Source organism: Schistocerca nitens, chromosome 5, assembly GCF_023898315.1.
Source record: "Schistocerca nitens isolate TAMUIC-IGC-003100 chromosome 5, iqSchNite1.1, whole genome shotgun sequence".
Lineage (NCBI taxonomy): Eukaryota > Metazoa > Arthropoda > Insecta > Orthoptera > Acrididae > Schistocerca > Schistocerca nitens.
The window spans coordinates 500,981,631-501,002,458 of NC_064618.1; the positions used below are offsets into that span (position 1 = coordinate 500,981,631).

At 44.0% G+C, this 20,828-nt stretch overlaps 1 protein-coding gene across 1 annotated transcript in view; it reads left to right on the forward strand.

Annotated features, from left to right (window-relative positions):
• LOC126259862 (facilitated trehalose transporter Tret1-like) overlaps positions 1-20,612 on the forward strand; it is a 72,534-nt gene extending 51,922 nt beyond the window's left edge. Inside the window, exons 4-5 of the mRNA XM_049956919.1 lie at positions 8,087-8,545; positions 19,302-20,612. Of these exons, the coding sequence (XP_049812876.1) occupies positions 8,087-8,545; positions 19,302-19,649 (807 nt within the window). The 3' untranslated portion in view covers positions 19,650-20,612. The remainder of the gene's footprint in view (positions 1-8,086; positions 8,546-19,301) is intronic.
• The last annotated feature ends 216 nt before the right edge of the window (positions 20,613-20,828 follow it).

Genomic DNA, 20,828 nt, shown 5'->3' on the forward strand with positions numbered 1-20,828 from the left:
CATTCACTGTCTCCCTATACCTTTCTCCTCACTCTCTCTTTCTGGTCCGCGTCTCCTGTCCTTGGAACAACTTTCTGATTCCCTTGAAAAGGTTTCAATCGCCCTACATGCACAACTGTCGTTCTCGTCGGAAACAGAATCTTGATATTTACTGGTGACGTAGTCTCCACCACTTGGTATGGCCCCTGATACTTTGCAAATAACTTTTTTGTGTTTGTGTTTTGATAGCATCATCCATTGACCAACCTTATACTGTGGCATTCTTGCCGTATGGCTCACTGCTTCTTGGTCGAATTGTAGTAAGTTTATATCGGACCAAACTGCTGAAGTCATCAGTCTCTAGGCTTACACTCTACTTAATCTAACTTAAACTAACTTACGCCAAGAACAACACACACCCCCATGCCCGAGGGAGGACTCGAACCTCCGATAGGTGGAGCCGCGCGATTCGTGGCAAGACGCCCCTGACCGCGCGGCTACCCCGCTTGGCCACTGCTTCTTCCTATTTCTCGAGTGCTCGGGTATTTGCCCTACGTACTATATTCCAAATTTCCCTAATCGCTCTGGAAAATTCCTTGACAGACTTTCCAGGCTTCCCTTTCTTCGTTTTCAATATGTCGAACAGTGATGGCATTTTAGGACCATATACTACTTCATATGGCGATAATCCTGTATTCCTATGCTATTTTGAGTTGTAGGCGGAGACGAAGTACTTCAAACATACATCCCAGTTGGTGTGACGTAAGTCAGTGTAGTGTCCAGTCATCTTGTCGATCGTCTTATGCGCTCTTTCAGTTCTTCCTTGGCTTGTGGATGGAGAGGGCTCGTCCCTAACTTCTTTACATTCAGTAACTTACACAATTGCTTGTATAGACCTGACATGAAGTTCGTTCCCTGGTCTGTTAGTATTGTTTCAGGCACTCCAAACTTCAATATCCAATTATTCACAAGTGCTTGTGCCACTGTAGCTGCTTGCTGATCCATTTATACGCATCTTGAAAATGATCTACGATTGTGAATACGTACTTATTCCCTGCAGGTGTTTCATTGAATGGACCTAAAACATCAATCTCCAGAAAATCTAATTCTGTTAATGCTTCAGGTAATCTCCATAACAGTACTCTTGTTAGGCACAAATCTCCTCTCTGTGCGCGCTGTACACAATTCCGCACATATTGGTTTACGTCCGTCTGCCTATTTATCCACCAGTACTTTTCTGCTACTCTTCTGTTGGTAAAACTGCAACCTCCATGACACGCTAATACGCAATCATGAGCTTCTTGTTGCAATCTATTCCTTAGCTTCGCTGCCGGCCGCGGTGGTCTCGCGGTTCTAGGCGCGCAGTCCGGAACCGTGCGACCGCTACGATCGCAGGTTCGAATCCTGCCTCGGGCATGGATGTGTGTGATGTCCTTAGGTTAGTTAGGTTTAAGTAGTTCTAAGTTCTAGGGGACTGATAACCACAGCAGTTGAGTCCCATAGTGCTCAGAGCCATTTGAACCACCTTAGCTTCGCTGGTACCAGTTCCTGTGGTCCCAACTTGATTTCTTTGTAGAGTAACCAATCCTGTATACAAAACTGTGACTGCGTAAAATACTGCTTACGTTCGTCATCCGCTCTCTGCGAAGTTTGCCATTCTCTATGCCCATGACCCCCCAATATGTAATACTGCTACTTTTCTATGTAATCGATCTGCATTTCCACGCTTCTTTCCAGGTTTATGCGTGACTTCGAAATCAAATTCGCTTAGTCTTACTGCCCATCACGTCACCTACTACAAGGATCCTTTAGCCCCAACAGCCGTTTTAATGCTGCATGGTCTGTTATTAGTCTAAACTCTTTTCCGTACAGATAACATTTGAAATATGTGATCCCCTGCGGAATTTAGTTGTTTTCATGTGTAAGAAATGGTTCAAATGGCTCTAAGCACTATGGGATTTAACATCTGAGGTCATCAGTCCCCTAGAACTTAGAATTACTTAAACCTAACTAACCTAAGGACATCACACACATCCATGCCCGAGGCAGGATTCGAACCTGCGACCGTAGCGGTCACGCGGTTCCAGACTGTAGCGCCTAGAACCGTACGGCCACTCCGGCCGGCGTACCATCCCATCGCTCACAATATTTTTCCCATATACTTCTTTGATCTGACGATGAAATTCTTATCCTTTGGATATCCTTTGGAACTGTAAAAACGAATCACAGCGCATATTTCACAGTCGGCATGATTCTCAATCGAAGGAGGCATTTCGAATGCTCACAAACAAATGTAAACAAGCCTAATATTAGTGGGAAATATGTGGAAAAGTATATTAAAATACTGGCTTCCAAGTAAAAATAAAAATCACTGAGACACATCTGTATGTTTCATTTTTATTTCAAAATGGCTCTTGCTTAAAAAAACAAGTCTCGTAAAATAAAACTACAATAATATGTAACCGACATACCAAAATGAAAATAGTACAAACTGGTAAAGCTGTCATAGATCCATTTGATTAGTTTCTGCATTTGGGGTAGTTTAAGATAACAGTGGAATGCAAAACAAATAAACAGTAAAGCTATACAGTAAACGGTTTTGGATTAACGCGTGGTGAGACGGACTTTTAATGCAGTAACCATGCAACAACCGAGCATTGATAACCGAGCAGTGGAGAACTGCATACCGGGAATTACAAGTAAATCCGGGAAAGGACTGGTGTTGGCAGACGTAATTATGACCCGAACGAATGTAAATGGGTGTTAGATGGACCAAGGGCGCTGTTTGATGGATTCCAATGCAAAACAAAAGACCGAGGAGGAAAACGGGAAGCTGATTGGATGACACTAGGTAACACGAAGGAACAACACAGATGCGTAAAATTGAAGGCTTTAATGCATGGAAAAGTCTACAGGAGGATTTTATCCACCAGTGGATGCCGACTGACTGACGGTGACGCCAATGGTGATGGTTTATTATTTAGGGATCACGTTCCTCATGTAAGACAAGAAGAAATGTTTATGGCAGTACCAGTTCGGAAATGCTTAGCTTCCGAGTTATGGAACAGTTGGTTAAAACTCTCGTGTTATTTGTGTGTGTTACAGTTCTATCTTCATCAACTGCTGCAGCAAATACACTGTCGTTTGGCCGAAGATTTTTGCGGCCGACGCATCAGTGAAACACTAAGCCACCTCAGTATTTGTGTGTAATGACTATACATGCAGTGCTTGGTGCGTGTATTAGTACACTATCCGATCAGAAGTATCGGACACCTCTTCGTAATGCGGCATTGTCCACTAAATATCACGAGAGACCGACCCGCCTGTATACAGGGTGGTCCATTGATAGTGACCGGGCCAACTATCTCGCGAAATAAGCATCAAACGAAAAAACTACAAAGAACGAAACTCGTCTAGCTTCAAGGGGGAAACCAGATGGCGCTATGGTTGGCCGCTAGATGGCGCTGCCATAGGTCAAACAGATATCAACTGCGTTTTTTTTAATAGGAACCCCCATTTTTATTACATATTCGTGTAGTACGTAAAGATATATGAATGTTTTAGTTGGACCACTTTTTTCGCTTTGTGATAGATGGCGCTGTAATAGTCACAAACGTGTAAGTACGTGGTATCACGTAACATCCCGCCTGTGCGGACGGTATTTGCTTCGTGATACATTACCCGTGTTAAAATGGACCGTTTACCAATTGCAGAAAAGGTCGATATCGAGTGGATGTATGGCTATTGTGATCAAAATGCCCAACGGGCGTGTGCTATGTATGCTGCTCGGTATCCTGGGCGACATCATCCAAGTGTCCGGACCATTTGCCAGATAGTTACGTTATTTAAGGAAACAGGAAGTGTTCAGCCATATGTGAAACGTCAACCACGACTTGCAACAAATGATGATGCACAAGTAGGTGTTTCAGTTGCTGTCGCGGCTAATTCGCACATCAGTAGCGGACAAATTGCGTGAGAATCGGGAATCTCAAAAACGTCGGTGTTGAGAATGCTACATCAACATCGATTGCACCCGTACCATATTTCTATGCGCCAGGAATTGCATGGCGACGACTATGAACGTCGTGTACAGTTCTGACACTGGGCACAAGAGAAATTACGGGACGATGACAGATTTTTTTCACGCGTTCAATTTAGCGACGAAGCGTCATTCACCAACGGCGGTAACGTAAACCGGCATAATATGCACTACTGGGCAACGAAAAATCCACGATGGCTGCGACAAGTGGAACATTAGTGGCCATGGCGGGTTAATGTATGGTGCGGCATTATGGGGGGAAGGATAATTGGCCCCCATTTTATCGATGCCAATCGAAATGGTACAATATATGCTGATTTCCTACGTAATGTTCTACCGATGTTACTACAAGATGTTTCACTGAATGATAGAATGGCGATGTACTTCCAACATTATGGATGTCCAGCACATAGCTCGCGTGCGGTTGAAGCGGTATTGAATAGCATATTTCATGACAGGTGGATCGGTCGTCGAAGCACCATACCACGGCCCGCACGTTCACCGGATATGACGTCCCCGGATTTCTTTCTGTGGGCAAAGTTGAAGGATATTTGCTATCGTGATCCACCGACAACGCCTGACAACATGCGTCAGCGCATTGTCAATGCATGTGCGAACATTACGGAAGGAGAACTAATCGCTGTTGAGAGGAATGTCGTTACACGTATTGCCAAATGCATTGAGGTTGACGGACATCATTTTGAGCATTTATTGCATTAATGTCGTATTTACAGGTAATCATGCTGTAACAGTATGCGTTCCCAGAAATGATAAGTTCACAAAGGTACATGTATCACATTGGAACAACCGAAATAAAATGTTCAAACGTACCTACGTTCTGTATTTTAATTTAAAAAACCTACCTGTTACCACCTGTTCGTTTAAAATTGAGAGCCATATGTTTGTGACTATTACAGCGCCATCTATCACAAAGCGAAAAAAGTGGTCCAACTAAAACATTCATATTTATTTACGTACTACACGAATATGTAATAAAAAATGGGGGTTCCTATTTAAAAATCGCAGTTGATATCCGTTTGACCTACGCAGCGCCATCTAGCGGGCCAACCATAGCGCCATCTGGTTTTACCACTTCAAGCTAGACTAGTTTCGTTCTTTGTAGTTTTTTCGTTTGACGCTTATTTCGTGAGATATTTGGACCAGGCACGATCAATGGACCACCCTGTATAAGGAGGGGCAGAGTACTGTGTTGTCAGTAGAGAAGCAGTAGCAGCAGCGTGGGTCGGCCAGGAGAACCAGGGACTCCGAATGTGGACCAGTCGCTGGGTGTAACATCAGTAACAAACACAGCAGGGATATTTCAAGTCTTCTAAAGTTGCTCAAGTCGACTGTTGATGGCGCCAAGTGTAAACACGAAGGAAGAATCACAGATGAACCAAGACCACACAGACTTCATCTACACGAACTGAAGGACAAGGTCCGTCGAGTTTTGCAAAGAGTGGTCGTAAAAAATGCATGAAACAAGTGGAAGTTCCGAAGTGCTACCAGCAGTAATCTCTTAGGCTACGTTCTCGGGATACCCTTTTTCCGCTGGAGGCCACAGTTTTCGAGTTATGGAAACCTATAAAAATGACCTTCAAACACACCTCCACACTCATTTCTCACCAATCAGGATTTCTAGTATGTTGATCGTAGCACTCCCGTCTATCACTGCACAAAAATCCCGACTACGCGGACTATTCCCGATATTTGACCTTTTTTGGTCTCTATTGATTCGGTTATTACGCCATCAACAAAGTCGGCTTGTTAGTTAACATAATTGATTTAAACGTGCCCCTGAGAGCAAAGAAAGAAAAATAACTTCCGTAAACTTTACGCTAAAAGTAATTACGTTGACAATTCTATCCAAACTTCATCCTTACAAGCTCAAATGGTTCAAATGGCTCTAAGCACTATGGGACTTAAGGTCTGAGGTCATCAGTCCCCTCGACTTACAACTACTTAAACCTAACTAACCTAAGAACAGCACACACATCCATACCCGAGGCAGGATTCGAACCTGCGACCGTAGCAGCAGCGCGGTTCCGGACTGAAGCGCCTAGAGCCGCACGGCAACAACGGCCGGCCCTTTCAACCACAGTAGTTTCATAGTTAGAAAGCCTGAAGAAAACAATAATGTAATTGTTAATTTTATATTTTTAATATTCACAAAAATTTTAGGTGAAATTACACAAACATCAATCAAACAATCTGTAAGTACTTACCTAAGCCGGTGGCGTAATTAGGCCAGTCAGTGAACACCAAAAAAGATCGAATGTGAGAAATAATTCGTGCAGTCGCATTTTTTTCTACATTTGTAGGAGGGAGTCATGAACAGCATACTAGGAATCCTGGCCGGCGGAGGTTGAGTGTGGGAGTGGGAGTTCGTTTCAAGGTTACTTTTGTACGTTTTTCTTGTATAGCTTGAGTACTACGTATTATAGGTAAAACATACTCCAGCACAATATTTAACTACATTAAATTTCTTAGAAAAAAGTACTGTTTGTTCTCCGTAGGATTAACAGCCTGCGCGTAACGAGCGAGGTAATATGAGAATATCGGACGTGGTTTTAAGGACAGATATAAATTTGCTAGTTGCCTAAAGTCACATCAGTTGGGGCAGCTGAATTACCCTGATACACTGCTGGCCATTAAAATTGCTACACCACCAAGAAATGCAGATGATAAACGGGTATTCATTGGACAAATATATTATACTAGAACTGACATGTGATTACATTTTCACGCAATGTGGGTGCATACACCCTGAGAAATCAGTACCCAGAACAACCACCTCTGGCCGTAATAACGGCCTTTGATACGCCTGGGCATTGAGTCAAACAGAGCTTGGATGGCATGTACAGGACAGCTGCCCCTGCAGCTTCAACACGATACCACAGTTCATCTAGAGCAGTGACTGGCGTATTGTGACGAGCCAGTTGCTCGGCTACCATTGACCAGACATTTTCAATTGGTGAGAGATCTGGAGAATGTGCTGGCCAGGGCAGCAGTCGAACATTTTCTGTATCCAGAAAGGCCCGTACAGGACCTTCTACATGCGGTCGTGCATTATCCTGCAGAAATATAGGGTTTCGCAGGGATCGAATGAAGGGTAGAGCCACGGGTCGTAACACATCTGAAGTGTAACGTCCACTGTTCAAAGTGCCGTCAATGCGAACAAGAGGTGACCGATACGTGTAACCAATGGCACCTCATACCATCACGCCGGGTGATACACTAGTATGACGATGACGAATACACGCTTCCAATGTGCGTTCACTGCGATGTCGCCAAACACGGATGCCACCATCATGATGCTGTAAACAGAGCCTGGATTCATCCGAAAAAATGACGTTTTGCCATTCGTGCACGCAGGTTCGTCATTGAGTACACCATCGCAGGCGCTCCTGTCTGTGATGCAGCGTCAAGGGTAACCGCAGCCATGGTCTCCGAGCTGATAGTCCACGCTGCTGCAAACGTCGTCTAACTGTTCGTGCTGATGGTTGTTGTCTTGCAAACGGCCTATGTGTTGACTCAGGGATCGAGACATGGCTGCACGATCCGTTAGTGCCATGCGGATAAGATGCCTGTCATCTCGATTGTTAGTGATACGAGGCCGTTGGGATCCAGCACGGCGTTCCGTATTACCCTCCTGAAACCACCGATTCCATATTCTGCTAACAGTCATTGGATCTCGACCAGCGCGAGAGGCAATGTCGCGATACGATAAACTGCAATCGCGGTAGGCTACACCCGACCTTTATCAAAGTCGGAAACGTGATTGTACAGCTGTTTGTGTATGAGGAATCGGTTGGAAACTTTCCTCATGTCAGCACATTGTAGGTGTCGCCACCGGCACCAACCTTGTGTGAATGCTCTGAATAGCTAATCATTTGCATATCAGAGCGTCTTCTTCCTGTCGGTTAAACTTCGCGTCTGTAGCACGTCATCTTCGTGGTGTAGCAATTTTAATGGTCAGTAGTGTATGTGCACCCTACTTGGTGAGCGTATTGGCACAGTACTCAGAAAGCGTTGAACTTACTCACTCGGGAATGTGTTGTTGTGCAGGACGTGGAGGAGGAGTTCGAGGCTCTGAGGCGGTCGGTGGAGGAGCGCCAGAGCGAGCCGGGCGCGGGCGACGGCTACATGGCGACGATGCGGGAGCTGGTGTGCGACTCCGTCAACCGGCGCACGCTGCTCATCTCGGGCATCCTGATGCCGCTGCTGCTCTGGTCGGGCTTCCTCGTGCTCATGACGTACGCCACAGTGTTCTTCCAGCGCTCGGGCAGCTCCGTAGACCCCGACGTGTCGTCCATCACGCTGGCCGTCGTGCAGATGGTCATGAGCGTGGTGGCCTCGGTGGCCGTGGAGCGCTTCAGGACGCGCCGCACGCCGCTCATGGTGTGCTTCGCCGGCGCCGCCCTTGCGCTCGTAGCGGAGGGCCTCTACTTCTACCTGCTGGACGTGGCGCAAGCCGACGTGGCCGCCTTCACCTGGGTGCCGCTCGCCTCACATATAGTCTACTTGGTGAGTCTGTAATACACTGATGGGAAAAAATCGCAACACAAAAAATGATTTAATGTGGACTAATAAAATGTCGGGAATACATTTGTTCAGGTAACATATTCAAGTGCTTAGCACTGCCAGATCACAGGTTAAGGTAAGCCATTTCAGATGTGAAATGCTGGTGCATTAATAACTGGTGTAATCGCCAATATCTTGAATGCAAGAATGCAAACATGCACGCAATGTGTTGTATACGTGCTGGATGTTAGTTTGTGGGATGGAGTTCCGTACGTGCTGCACTCGACGGACAATACAGGACGATTAATGCTGTATGTGGATGATGCTTTAGTTATCGTCCGATGATGTCACATTTGCGAAATGAAAGCAGCTGTCAGAAGGAAAATGAAAGATTCTTTTAAAGAATTTTAAAGCAATATTTTATCTCCCGATTCTAAAAGTAACCCCAAAAAATTTTCGACGTACGTAAAATTTATGAACGCTACAAATAATTGAATACCTTCTCCTGCTGACAGTACGGGTAATTTAACTGATGATGATAAACAGAAGGCCGAAATTCTAAGCCGGCCGAAGTGGCCGTGCGGCTCTAGGCGCTTCAGTCTGGAACCGCGAGACCGCTACGGTCGCAGGTTCGAATCCTCCTTCGGGCATGGATGTGTGTGATGTCCTTAGGTTAGTCAGGTTTAACTAGTTCTAAGTTCTATGGGACTAATGACCTCAGAAGTTGAGTCCCATAGTGCTCAGAGCCATTTGAACCATTTGAACCGAAATTCTAAACCTAGCTTTCAAAAACTCTTGTACGGTAGAGGACTCCAGCACCATTCCCCCTTTCAATTATCGAAAGAACAAAAGGATGGCTGCCATAGTGTTTAGTGTATCTGGGATTGTAAAACAGTTAAGTTCCTTAGACGCCAGGAAGGCATCTGGCCCAGACGGTACCCCCGTAAGATGTGATGTTGACTATGCTACAAATATAGCACCATTCTCATCCGTCATCTATCAGAGATCATTGGAACAGCGGAAAGTTCCACGGGACTGGAAGAAGGCCCAGGTCAGAGCAATCTATAAAAAGGGTGGAAAATCGGATGCACATAATTACCGGCCAATTTCACTGACATCGATTTGTTGTAGAATCATGGAACATATTTTGTGTTCAGACATAATGACCTTTCTAGACTCTGAGAAGCTCATCTGTAGAAACCAGCACGGTTTTAGGAAACAGCAGTCTTGCAAGGCACAGCTGGCCCTCTTTGCGCATGATATACAACGCGCTCTAGATACCGACACCCAGGTTGATGCCATATTTCTCGACTTTCGAAAGGCGTTCGACTCAGTTCCGCACTGTCGCTTGCTCCAAAAAGTGTGCGCTTACGGTCTGTCCGATGACATATGCGGTTGGATAAAAGTTATCTAACAGACAGGGAGCAGTATGGCGTCCTGAACGGGGTGACTTCAACAGAAACAAGCGTAGCTTCAGATATGCCCCAGGGCAGCGTAATCGGTCCGCTGCTTTCTACGATTTACATAAACGATCTGGTTGATGGTATTGACAGCGGCATTCGACTGTTTGCCGATGATGCTGTAGTCTACAGGAAAGTAGTATCACACGAAAGTTGTGAACAAATCGATGAGGATTTGCAGAAAATAAATGCGTGGTGTAATGACTGGCAGTTATCTCTCAATATTAGTAAGTGTAACCTACTGCGTATAACAAGGCGAAAATCCCCATTAATGTACGAGTACGAAATAAATTCCCAGTCTTTGGAAGCGGTAACATCCGTCAAGTATCTGTGTGTGACTGTTCGAAATGATCTCAAATGGAATGATCAGTTTACACAAGTAACGGGTAAGGCGAACTCTAAATTGAGGTTTATTGGTAGAATCCTGAAATGATGCAGTCCTTCAACAAAGGAAATAGCTTACGTTAGTTCGTCCAGTCTTAAGAGTATTGTCCGTCTGTGTGGGACCCTTACCAGTTGGGTCTGATTTAAGAGATTGAGAAGGTCCAAAGAAGAGCGGTAAGATTCGTGATTGGTGCATTTAGCCATCGCGAGAGTTACAAATCTCATAGAAAACTTGAAGTGGGACACACTTGCAGATAGACGGCGCGCTAAACGGAAGGGGCTGCTCACTAAATTCCGAAATCCGATCTTCACCGAGGATGTAGAGCATATATTATTACCACCAACTTTCAAATCGCACAATGATCACCACTCAAAGATAGAGAGATTAGAGCTCGTACTGAGGCGTTCAGACAGTCGTTTCTCCCCCGAGCGATCCGCGAGTGGAACAGGGGGGAAGGGGGGGGGGGTAATTTGACTTTGGAACGATGGAACGAACTGTGCCCTCCGCCACACACCGCTTGGTGGCTAGCGGAGTATATATGTAGATGTAGATATGTGCTCGATTCGGGACAGACCTGGTGATCGAGGAGACCAAGACCACATGTAGACACTCTGTAGAGCATACTGGGCTACAACAACGGTATGTGGGCGAGCGTTATCCTGCTGGAAAACACTCCCTGGAACGCTGTTCATCAATGGCAACACAACAGGTCGAATCACCAGATTGACGTACAATTTTGCTGTGAGTGTGCTTTGGATAATCACGAGAATGCTCCTGCTGTCATACAAAATCGCATCCCAGAACGTAGCTCCACCTATCGGTCCAGTATGTCTAGGCTGCAGACAGGTTGGTTGCAGGCCCTCAACTGGCCTCCTTCTAACCAAGACGCGGCCATCAGTGCCACCAAGGCAGAACCGGCTTTCGTCAGGAAACACAACAACAAGCTCTCGCTTGACACCACTGAACTCGCAAATGGCTGTGGTTTGGGGTGAGTGGAACGCACGCTACAGGGCATCAGGCTCGGAGCTGTCCTCGAAGTTGCCGATTTGTAATAGTTCGTTACTGTGGTACAAACTGCTGCTCAAACTGCTGCTGCAAACGCAGTACTATGAACCAGAGACACACATGGTACACCGTGTTCTTTCCTGTCGGTAGTGACACGTGGCCGTTCGGAGCCCGGTCTTCTAGCGATCATACATTATCGTGATCACCGCTGTCAGCAATCGTGTGCATTGGTTACATTCCTTCAAAGTTTTTTCTGCAATATCGCAGAAGGAACATCCAGTTTCTCGTAGTCCTGCCTGTCCCAATGTACAACAGACAACCAGAATATTTCTGAGAGTGCGACAGAACTGTATGCTGCAATACGTGCATTGAGACTGGCGGTCGTTGTCTGAACTACGAGCTACACTGTTGTTATGTGCTGCACGGCTGTACGCTATGTATGTCCGTAACACAGTAAATATGAATTTCCAACCATTGGTTCCTTATTTCAATACAATATGTTGTGGACCCCTATGACCTGTTTCGATTTGACCCATATGGTTTGAGACACCCTGTATTGACGTTTGCGGTGTCGATACTGAGCACCTGTAATATGAGATAAGAACTTAGACAGATGCTGTACCCACTGATCTGTGCTTGTTTTCACACACGGCTCGCGATCGCAATGGCCCCGGCATATACCACGATCGTCGCAAGACTGCGTTCCTATATAATTAAATGATATAATTTTATGATCACCAAGGAGTTCATTTGCTCTACACTGAGCTGACCAGTGGGGATATAACAGTGATGGTAATCACAAATTTTTCATTCCATTTTGCGCACTGACGAGTATTATTACTCATATACACGTAACGTGTATCCACAGGACATGTGTCCTGTATTTGAAGAAGTGTCATGATGATCTCTCCATTGGCAAAAGATTCCGGAATAGTCCCCCATTCGGATCTCCGGGAGGGGACTGCCAAGGGGGAGGTTACCATGAGAAAAAGATTGAATAATCAACGAAAGGATAACGTTCTACCAGTCGGGGCGTGGAATGTCAGAAGCTTGAACGTAGTAGGGAAACTAGAAAATCTGAAAAGGGAAATGCAAAGGCTCAATCTAGATATAGTAGGGGTCAGTGAAGTGAAGTGGAAGGAAGGCAATGATTTCTGGTCAGATGAGTATCGGGTAATATCAACAGCAGCAGAAAATGGTATAACAGGTGTAGGATTCGTTATGAATAGGAAGGTAGGGCAGAGGGTGTGTTACTGTGAATAGTTCAGTGACCGGGTTGTTCTAATCAGAATCGACAGCAGACCAACACCGACAACGATAGTTCAGGTATACATGCCGACGTCGCAAGCTGAAGATGAACAGATAGAGAAAGTGTATGAGGATATTGATAGGGTAATGCAGTATGTAAAGGGGGACAAAAATCTAATAGTCATGGGCGACTGGAATGCAGTTGTAGGGGAAGGAGTAGAAGAAAAGGTTACAGGAGAATATGGGCTTGGGACAAGGAATGAAAGATGACAAAGACTAATTGAGTTCTGTAACAAGTTTCAGTTAGTAATAGCGAATACCCTGCTCAAGAATCACAAGAGGAGGAGGTATACTTGGAAAAGGCCGGGAGATACGGGAACATTTCAGTTAGATTACATCATGGTCAGACAGAGATTCCGAAATCAGATACTGGATTGTAAGGCGTACCCAGGAGCAGATATAGACTCAGATCACAATATAGTAGTGATGAAGAGTAGGCTGAAGTTCAAGACATTAGTCAGGAAGAATCAATACGCAAAGAAGTGGGATCCGGAAGTACTAAGGAATGACGAGATACGTTTGAAGTTCTCTAACGCTATAGATACAGCAATAAGGAATAGCGCAGTAGGAAGTACAGTTGAAGAGGAATGGACATCTCTAAAAAGGGCCATCACAGAAGTTGGGAAGGAAAACATAGGTACAAAGAAGGTAGCTGCGAAGAAACCATGGGTAACAGAAGAAATACTTCAGTTGATTGATGAAAGGAGGAAGCACAAACATGTTCCAGGAAAATCAGGAATACAGAAATACAAGTCGCTGAGGAATGAAATAAATAGGAAGTGCAGGGAAGCTAAGACGAAATGGCTGCAGGAAAAATGTGAAGACATCGAAAAAGATGTGATTGTCGGAAGGACAGACTCAGCATACAGGAAAGTCAAAACAACCTTTGGTGACATTAAAAGCAACGGTGGTAACATTAAGAGTGCAACGGGAATTCCACTGTTAAATGCAGAGAAGAGAGCAGATAGGTGGAAAGAATACATTGAAAGCCTCTATGAGGGTGAAGATTTGTCTGATGTGATAGAAGAAGAAACAGGAGTCGATTTAGAAGAGATAGGGGATCCAGTATTAGAATCGGAATTTAAAAGAGCTTTGGAGGACTTGCGGTCAAATAAGGCAGAAGGGATAGATAACATTCCATCAGAATTTCTAAAATCATTGGGGGAAGTGGCAACAAAACGACTATTCACGTTGGTGTGTAGAATTTATGAGTCTGGCGATATACCATCTGACTTTCGGAAAAGCATCATCCACACAATTCCGAAGACGGCAAGAGCTGACAAGTGCGAGAATTATCACACAATCAGCTAAACAGCTCATGCATCGAAGCTGCTTACAAGAATAATATACAGAAGAATGGAAAAGAAAATTGAGAATGCGCTAGGTGACGATCAGTTTGGCTTTAGGAAAAGTAAAGGGACGAGAGAGGCAATTCTGACGTTACGGCTAATAATGGAAGCAAGGCTAAAGAAAAATCAAGACACTTTCATAGGGTTTGTCGACCTGGAAAAAGCGTTCGACAATATAAAATGGTGCAAGCTGTTCGAGATTATGAAAAACGTAGGGGTAAGCTATAGGGAGAGTCGGTTCATATACAATATGTACAACAACCAAGAGGGAATAATAAGAGTGGACGATCAAGAACGAAGTGCTCGTATTAAGAAGGGTGTAAGACAAGGCTGTAGCCTTTCGCCCCTACTCTTCAATCTGTACATCGAGGAAGCAATGTTGGAAATAAAAGAAAGGTTCAGGAGTGGAATTAAAATACAAGGTGAGAGGATATCAATGATACGATTCGCTAATGACATTGCTATCCTGAGTGAAAGTGAAGAAGAATTAAATGATCTGCTGAACGGAATGAACAGTCTAATGAGTACACAGTATGGTTTGAGAGTAAATCGGAGAAAGACGAAGATAATGAGAAGTAGTAGAAATGAGAACAGCGAGAAACTTAATATCAGGATTGATGGTCACGCAGTCAATGAAGGTAAGGAATTCTGCTACCTAGGCAGTAAAATAACCAATGACGGACGGAGTAAGGAGGACATCAAAAGCAGACTCGCTATGGCAAAAAAGGCATTTCTGGCCAAGAGAAGTCTACTAATATCAAATGCCGGCCTTAATTTGAGGAAGAAATTTCTGAGGATGTGCGTCTGGAGTACAGCATTGTATGGTAGTGAAACATGGACTGTGGGAAAACCGGAACAGAAGAGAATCGAAGCATTTGAGATGTGGTGCTATAGACGAATGTTGAAAATTAGGTGGACTGATAAGGTAAGGAATGAGGAGGTTCTACGCAGAATCGGAGAGGAAAGGAATATGTGGAAAACACTGATAAGAAGAAGGGACAGGATGATAGGACATCTGCTAAGACATGAGGGAATGACTTCCATGGTACTAGAGGGAGCTGTAGAGGGCAAAAACTGTAGAGGAGGACAGAGATTGGAATACGTCAAGCAACCAAACAAAAAAAAAATAATGAACACTTATCAGGTTCGAATAAGATTTGTGTGTCTGTTCCCAGGTTATTTAACAAGTACTATACAACAATACAAGATACGCAGCATTTAAATTTCACAGAATCAATATTTTTTGCAGGAATAAAAGTCTCTGCTGATACCTTCGAACAAATACTCATATTTTTCGTCTCAGCTGAAATGTCAGAAATCTTACATTGATATTGTACATACTCAACTTCCAGACAGACAGTTCTGAATCACCCCCTCGCTCCATTACTACCTGCTGTATACTATTACTCGTTTTATCAGCCATCATGTTGCACATAAACATTCTTCACTATGAGTCTCCATTTCATAAACTTAATATACAAATAATATTCTAATTTACATAGCTGTAATTTATGGCTGTGAACTTCTTCAAAATTATCGGCTCCCGCTACGACATGCAAACACTCCCTCGCACTCATTATTTCTTCATGGACAACTCTCTACATACCGCTTCCTGCTCGTATATCGAATAATCAACCCTTCTGCTCAACCAAGGTGCATACACAGCGTGGCTCGCAACAGTACTAGTATAATCAGTATGCCACAAAGCTGTTAGCAAATAAGAATGAGAAGGGAGCTCAGATTCTAGTCCAACGACCTCAGTCACAGTTCCCATGAGTAAACCACGCCAGCTGAATAACAGAATGATGCTTTGAATAAGGCAACGCAGATTTATCCCAGCCTGCCTGCCATTCTTGTTCTAGTGCTCCATATTTCATAGCCGATGCTTTCTTTTTTTTAATTCAAAACGCCAGTCTTTTGATTAGTTGAGACTGTCTTTAATTACTTCTTATATTTTGTTAATATCTCCATTTCGCAGCGATGTATTCCATTTACAATTTGCTAGATGGAAATACAGCTTTCGTTAGTGTGATGTAAGGTACTTCCAACTTGATTCTGAGTCACGTGAAGCTGTATGTTGTCCTGTAACTCGTTGGCGGAAGGGAAGCGCATACCACCACGAGTAGAACCATGGCTACTGAGCAACGACAGTGTTCAAATCAACATTCTAATCGATTACAGCTGCCCCTATCGATGTCGTTTTATGCAACCTGCAGTGTTATACCTGGTCTCCAAAAACCTAAAAAACCACACGTGAGATATTCGTATCCCCTCGCTCGTTATGCACAGACTATTAGTCGTACAGAAAAAATAAGCAAGACCTTTTTGTAGGAAATTTAATTTAGTTAAGTTTTCCACTGGTACGTTTACGCTAGAGGCTGTAGGTTTCGAGTTATTCAAGAAAAGCGTACAACAGTGACCTTCAAACACAGCCCCACTCCCACATTCAGCCACCACCGGCCAGGATTTCTAATGTGTTGTTCATGGCACTCCCTCCTACCACAGAACAAAAATTTTCGACTATATGATTTATTTCACACGTTGCATCCTTTCTAGTCTTCGTTGAGTGGCATTATTACGCACCGGCATAGCTGAGCAGTTGCAAAGTCAAAAACTGAATTTGTGTAAAGTTTCCTAAGAATTTCGTGAATTTTAACAACAAAAAATTAACAATTACAGCGTTGTATTAGTCAGGTCTTCTGGCTACGAAACTACCATGCTTGTGTGTGTTAAGTTTGGAGCGAATTCTCAACGTAATTACTTTTAGCGAAACGTTTGCAAAAGTCATTTCCCTTTCATTACCTTCACGGGCGCCGGCCGGTGTGGCCGAGCGGTTCAAGGCGCTACAGTCTGGAACGGCGCGACCGCTACGGTCGCAGGTTCGAATCCTGCCTCGTGCGTGGATGTGTGTGATGTCCTTAGGTGAGTTAGGTTTAAGTAGTTCTAAGTTCTAGGGGACTGGTGACCTCAGATGTTAAGACTCATAGTGCTCAGAGCCATTTGAACCATTTGAACCTTCACTGACACGTTTATATTAATAATGTTAACGAAATAGCCGGGAATGCTGTGGCGTAACAGCCGATACAGCAGAGACCAAATAAGGTCAAATATCGGGAATAGTTCGTGCTGTCGGAAATTTTTGCACAGTGGAAGGAGCGAGTTTCACGAACAACATGTTAGACATCTTGACTGCTGAAGGATGAGTGTGGGGTTGGAAGTGCGTCTCGAAGTCACTCTTGTACTTTTTAGAGTTTCATGCCTCAGTCTGTAGAAGAGGAATCCTTACAGGATCGCTTTGTTGTCGATCTGTCTGTCTCTTTTTTTCTCAGCAACGAGTAGACATATCAAGTTCGAATTTACATCACATATTAAGGCCCATAGGCAGTTGGAAGCGTCAAAAATTTTAAGCTTCTAAGTCAAAAGATAGGGCTCTTTGTGTCACATGTTTTGATACTCGAAAACTCACTCTTTAATACCTATAGGGTACTTCGCGTTGACCTAGACTCATGAAATTTTGCCAGAAGCAACATGTCACAGTACAAGAAAAGGAAAAAGTCAAAAGTTGTTAATTTGTAATTATATCACATGAAAAAAAATATTTCTTATGTCATTTGTTATCCGACTTCAAACATGACAATAAAATATTCTCGAAAGTCTTGGAATATGAATGTAAATCTGAAAAGACTGAAAAACCAGCCAACCAGTTGCAAACAAAGCTTTATTAGCCCCTGACCTAGGTTTCGATATTTATAAAACATATTTGTCAGAAAGAGTGGGCCTTGTTACATCACACGATGGTACACTAGATTAGATGAAGCCGGACGGCTCTTGTCATATATAAAATGACAAAACAAGAACAACCCCAAGGCATGGCTTTAGGTAGCAGCCAGATTACATGTATCGTACTTCAGAATGAATTCTCACTAGTAAATGGCCACAGATAGAGGCCTTTGTCAACGTAAAATTTTAATAGGAATCTAATAATAAATTATTTGCATAAGTTACGTGTACATCATTTTTTAACTTCCTGGCAGATTAAAACGGTGTGCCGGACCTTTCGCGGGCAAGTGCTCTACCAACTGAGCTACCCAAGCACGACTCACGCCATTCCTCAAAGCTTCAATTCCGCCAGTACCTCGTCTCCTACCTTCCAAACTTCACAGAAGCTCTCCTGCGAAACTTGCAGAACTATCCTCCTGGAAGTGAGAATACCACAGAGACATGGCTTTGCCACAGCCTGGGGGATGTTTCCAGAATGAAATTTTCACTCTGCAGCGGAGTGTGCGCTGATATGAAACTTCCTGGCAAAGGTCCCGAGTTCGAGTCTCGGTCCGGCACACAGTTTTAATCTGCCAGCGCACACTCCGTTGCAGAGTTAAAATTTCATTGCTTTTTTGTTTTTTACTAAATTCACGTAAACAGGGTCTTTGCAACTGCCGAGAAACTTGAAGACACTTCTTTTAAAGCATATGCAAGCTGATTACTTAATGTCTTTCATTTTGTTTTCAAATGTTTCGTCTCTCTTCAATTTTCGAATCTTATGGGGGGGGGACGAAAGCTCCTTCTTTCAGATTATTCTCTGATAGCCTTGGAAACTTACTTGCCGCATGCTTGAAAGTGTCACTGTCTTTTGGTAGGGCTTTAATAAGTAGTATCATAATTTCAAGTTTTAGGTGGGATGAAGGCAGGAGTATTTCTTTGGGTTCACAAGAGAACCTAACAGTACGTGTTTTCCTCTAACTTTTGGCATTCTGTGTGGCCAGAGTTTCTGATTCCTTTTCTCACTGTGGCTATTTATTCATTAAACTAACGGCTATTTATTCATTACATTAACGCCAGCATTGTTTTGCGATGTTTTGCAATGTAGCATGCTGCAAAAATTTGTTTTATTTTGTAGGCTATAAGACAGCTACCTCTCTGTGGCACAGTCGTTTTTCTTCGATTGTGCCACAGAGAGGTAGTTTTGTTATAGCCTATAAAATAAAATAATTTTTTGTAGCAATTTACACAGTGCTGGTGTTGGTGTAATCAATAAATAGCCCCATTTTACATGTAAGTAAACATTTTAAGTACTTGACCTAAAATCAGCACCCAAAAATACACCAGACAACTGTATAGCTTTAAGAAAAAAAATTACATTGACGACTAGCGTCATCAGCTGCACGTTGACATTAAATTCAAGTGAGACATCGTCGAAATGTCATTAAGGCGCCTCATTGTGTCCTAAATTAATTCATCTTTCTGATCGACAGATATGCATGACGATGGGTCCAGGCGCCCTCATATGGACGGTCTGCAGCGAGGTGTTCCGTCCTCGTGTCAAGGGCATCGCCATGTCGGTGTTGTCCATCGTCAACTGCGGATCGGCTTTTGCCACGCTCAAGACATACCACGTCATGTCCATCCACTTCGAGCTGTACGTGTCCTTCTGGATGTTCGCCATTTTCTGCGCATTCGCCGTGTTCTACGTGTGGAGGTTCGTTCCCGAGACCAAAGGCCGGCTGGCTGAGGAGGTGGCGTTGGAGATAGCGGGCATCAAACCTGGACGCACTGAAGACGAGACCGCCACCAAAGAGGAGAGGGAGAGGATAAAAGTGTGAGCCTGCACTCCGTGGCACGCCAATACTCTACAATATGACAAACTCTGATGCGCCCACTATCATGAAAAGTGTCGCCCACCTCTTGACTGTGATAGCCTTTCGACATTCTAGACTTTTCGGTGCTGCTGAAGAAGCGTTATAATTCGCATTATATTTTACATTTGTACAAAATATCAACCATATCACTTTATTGTATTTGCTGCAAAGAGATTATTTATTGCAAGAGATCGTAGGCTTACCTGGCCGTCTCCAGTGAAAATATAAGTTCCTCAATTTTTATAAACGGTCATTCTACAAGTTGATATCTATGTATATAAAGAACAGATCAGCAGGGACTTGTGTTTACTCCTGATGCTTCACCCGTTTTTAGCCTAGGTGAAGAGGGCTCTTTCATTGCTACGACTTCCACTTAGTTTCAATGTCTTAGCATCACCAGTGGCAATCTACGAAAGAAAGTCTGGAGCATCTTGAAGCAGTTTCTTAGGTTCTTTGCAGACTTTCTCGCAATATCCTTCTGATCGTCTTGAAGCAGTTGTGGCACAAATTTCTTCGCAATACTTCTCATGTTCAACTTTTCTCTTACAATTCGTTAACGTATACTATAACGTATTCCCAAGGTGTTAGAGAGGTCTTGACAGCCTGTCTACGAACTTGCAGAATCAGATCCTCCATTTTCCGAACGTTCCCTGGAGTGATACCAGTTGACGGCCGACTGGAAAAGTCCTCTCTATCACTAGACGTTCGCCTGTTTTGAAACGCCTATACCAGTCGTAAGTCTGTGTCTTGCCAAAGCGTTGTCTCCAAGTGCTTGGTTCACCGTCTGGTGCGTTTCTGCATCGGTTTTCCAGGTTTAGAATAAAACTTTACTTAAATACGCTACTGTTTCAGGTCAGCCATAGGAAAGCCACCAACTGTCGAAAACACAACAGTGGAAATATGTTCACCAAGAAGCAGCCAAATCACTGAGATGGCTCTGAGCACTATGGGACTCAACTGCTGTGGTTATCAGTCCCCTAGAACTTAGAACTACTTAAACCTAACTAACCTAAGGACATCACACACATCCATGCCCGAGGCAGGATTCGAACCTGCGACCGTAGCGGTAGCACGGTTCCGGACTGCGCGCCTAGAACCGCGAGACCACCGCGGCCGGCAATCACTGAGATCACAGACACTTGA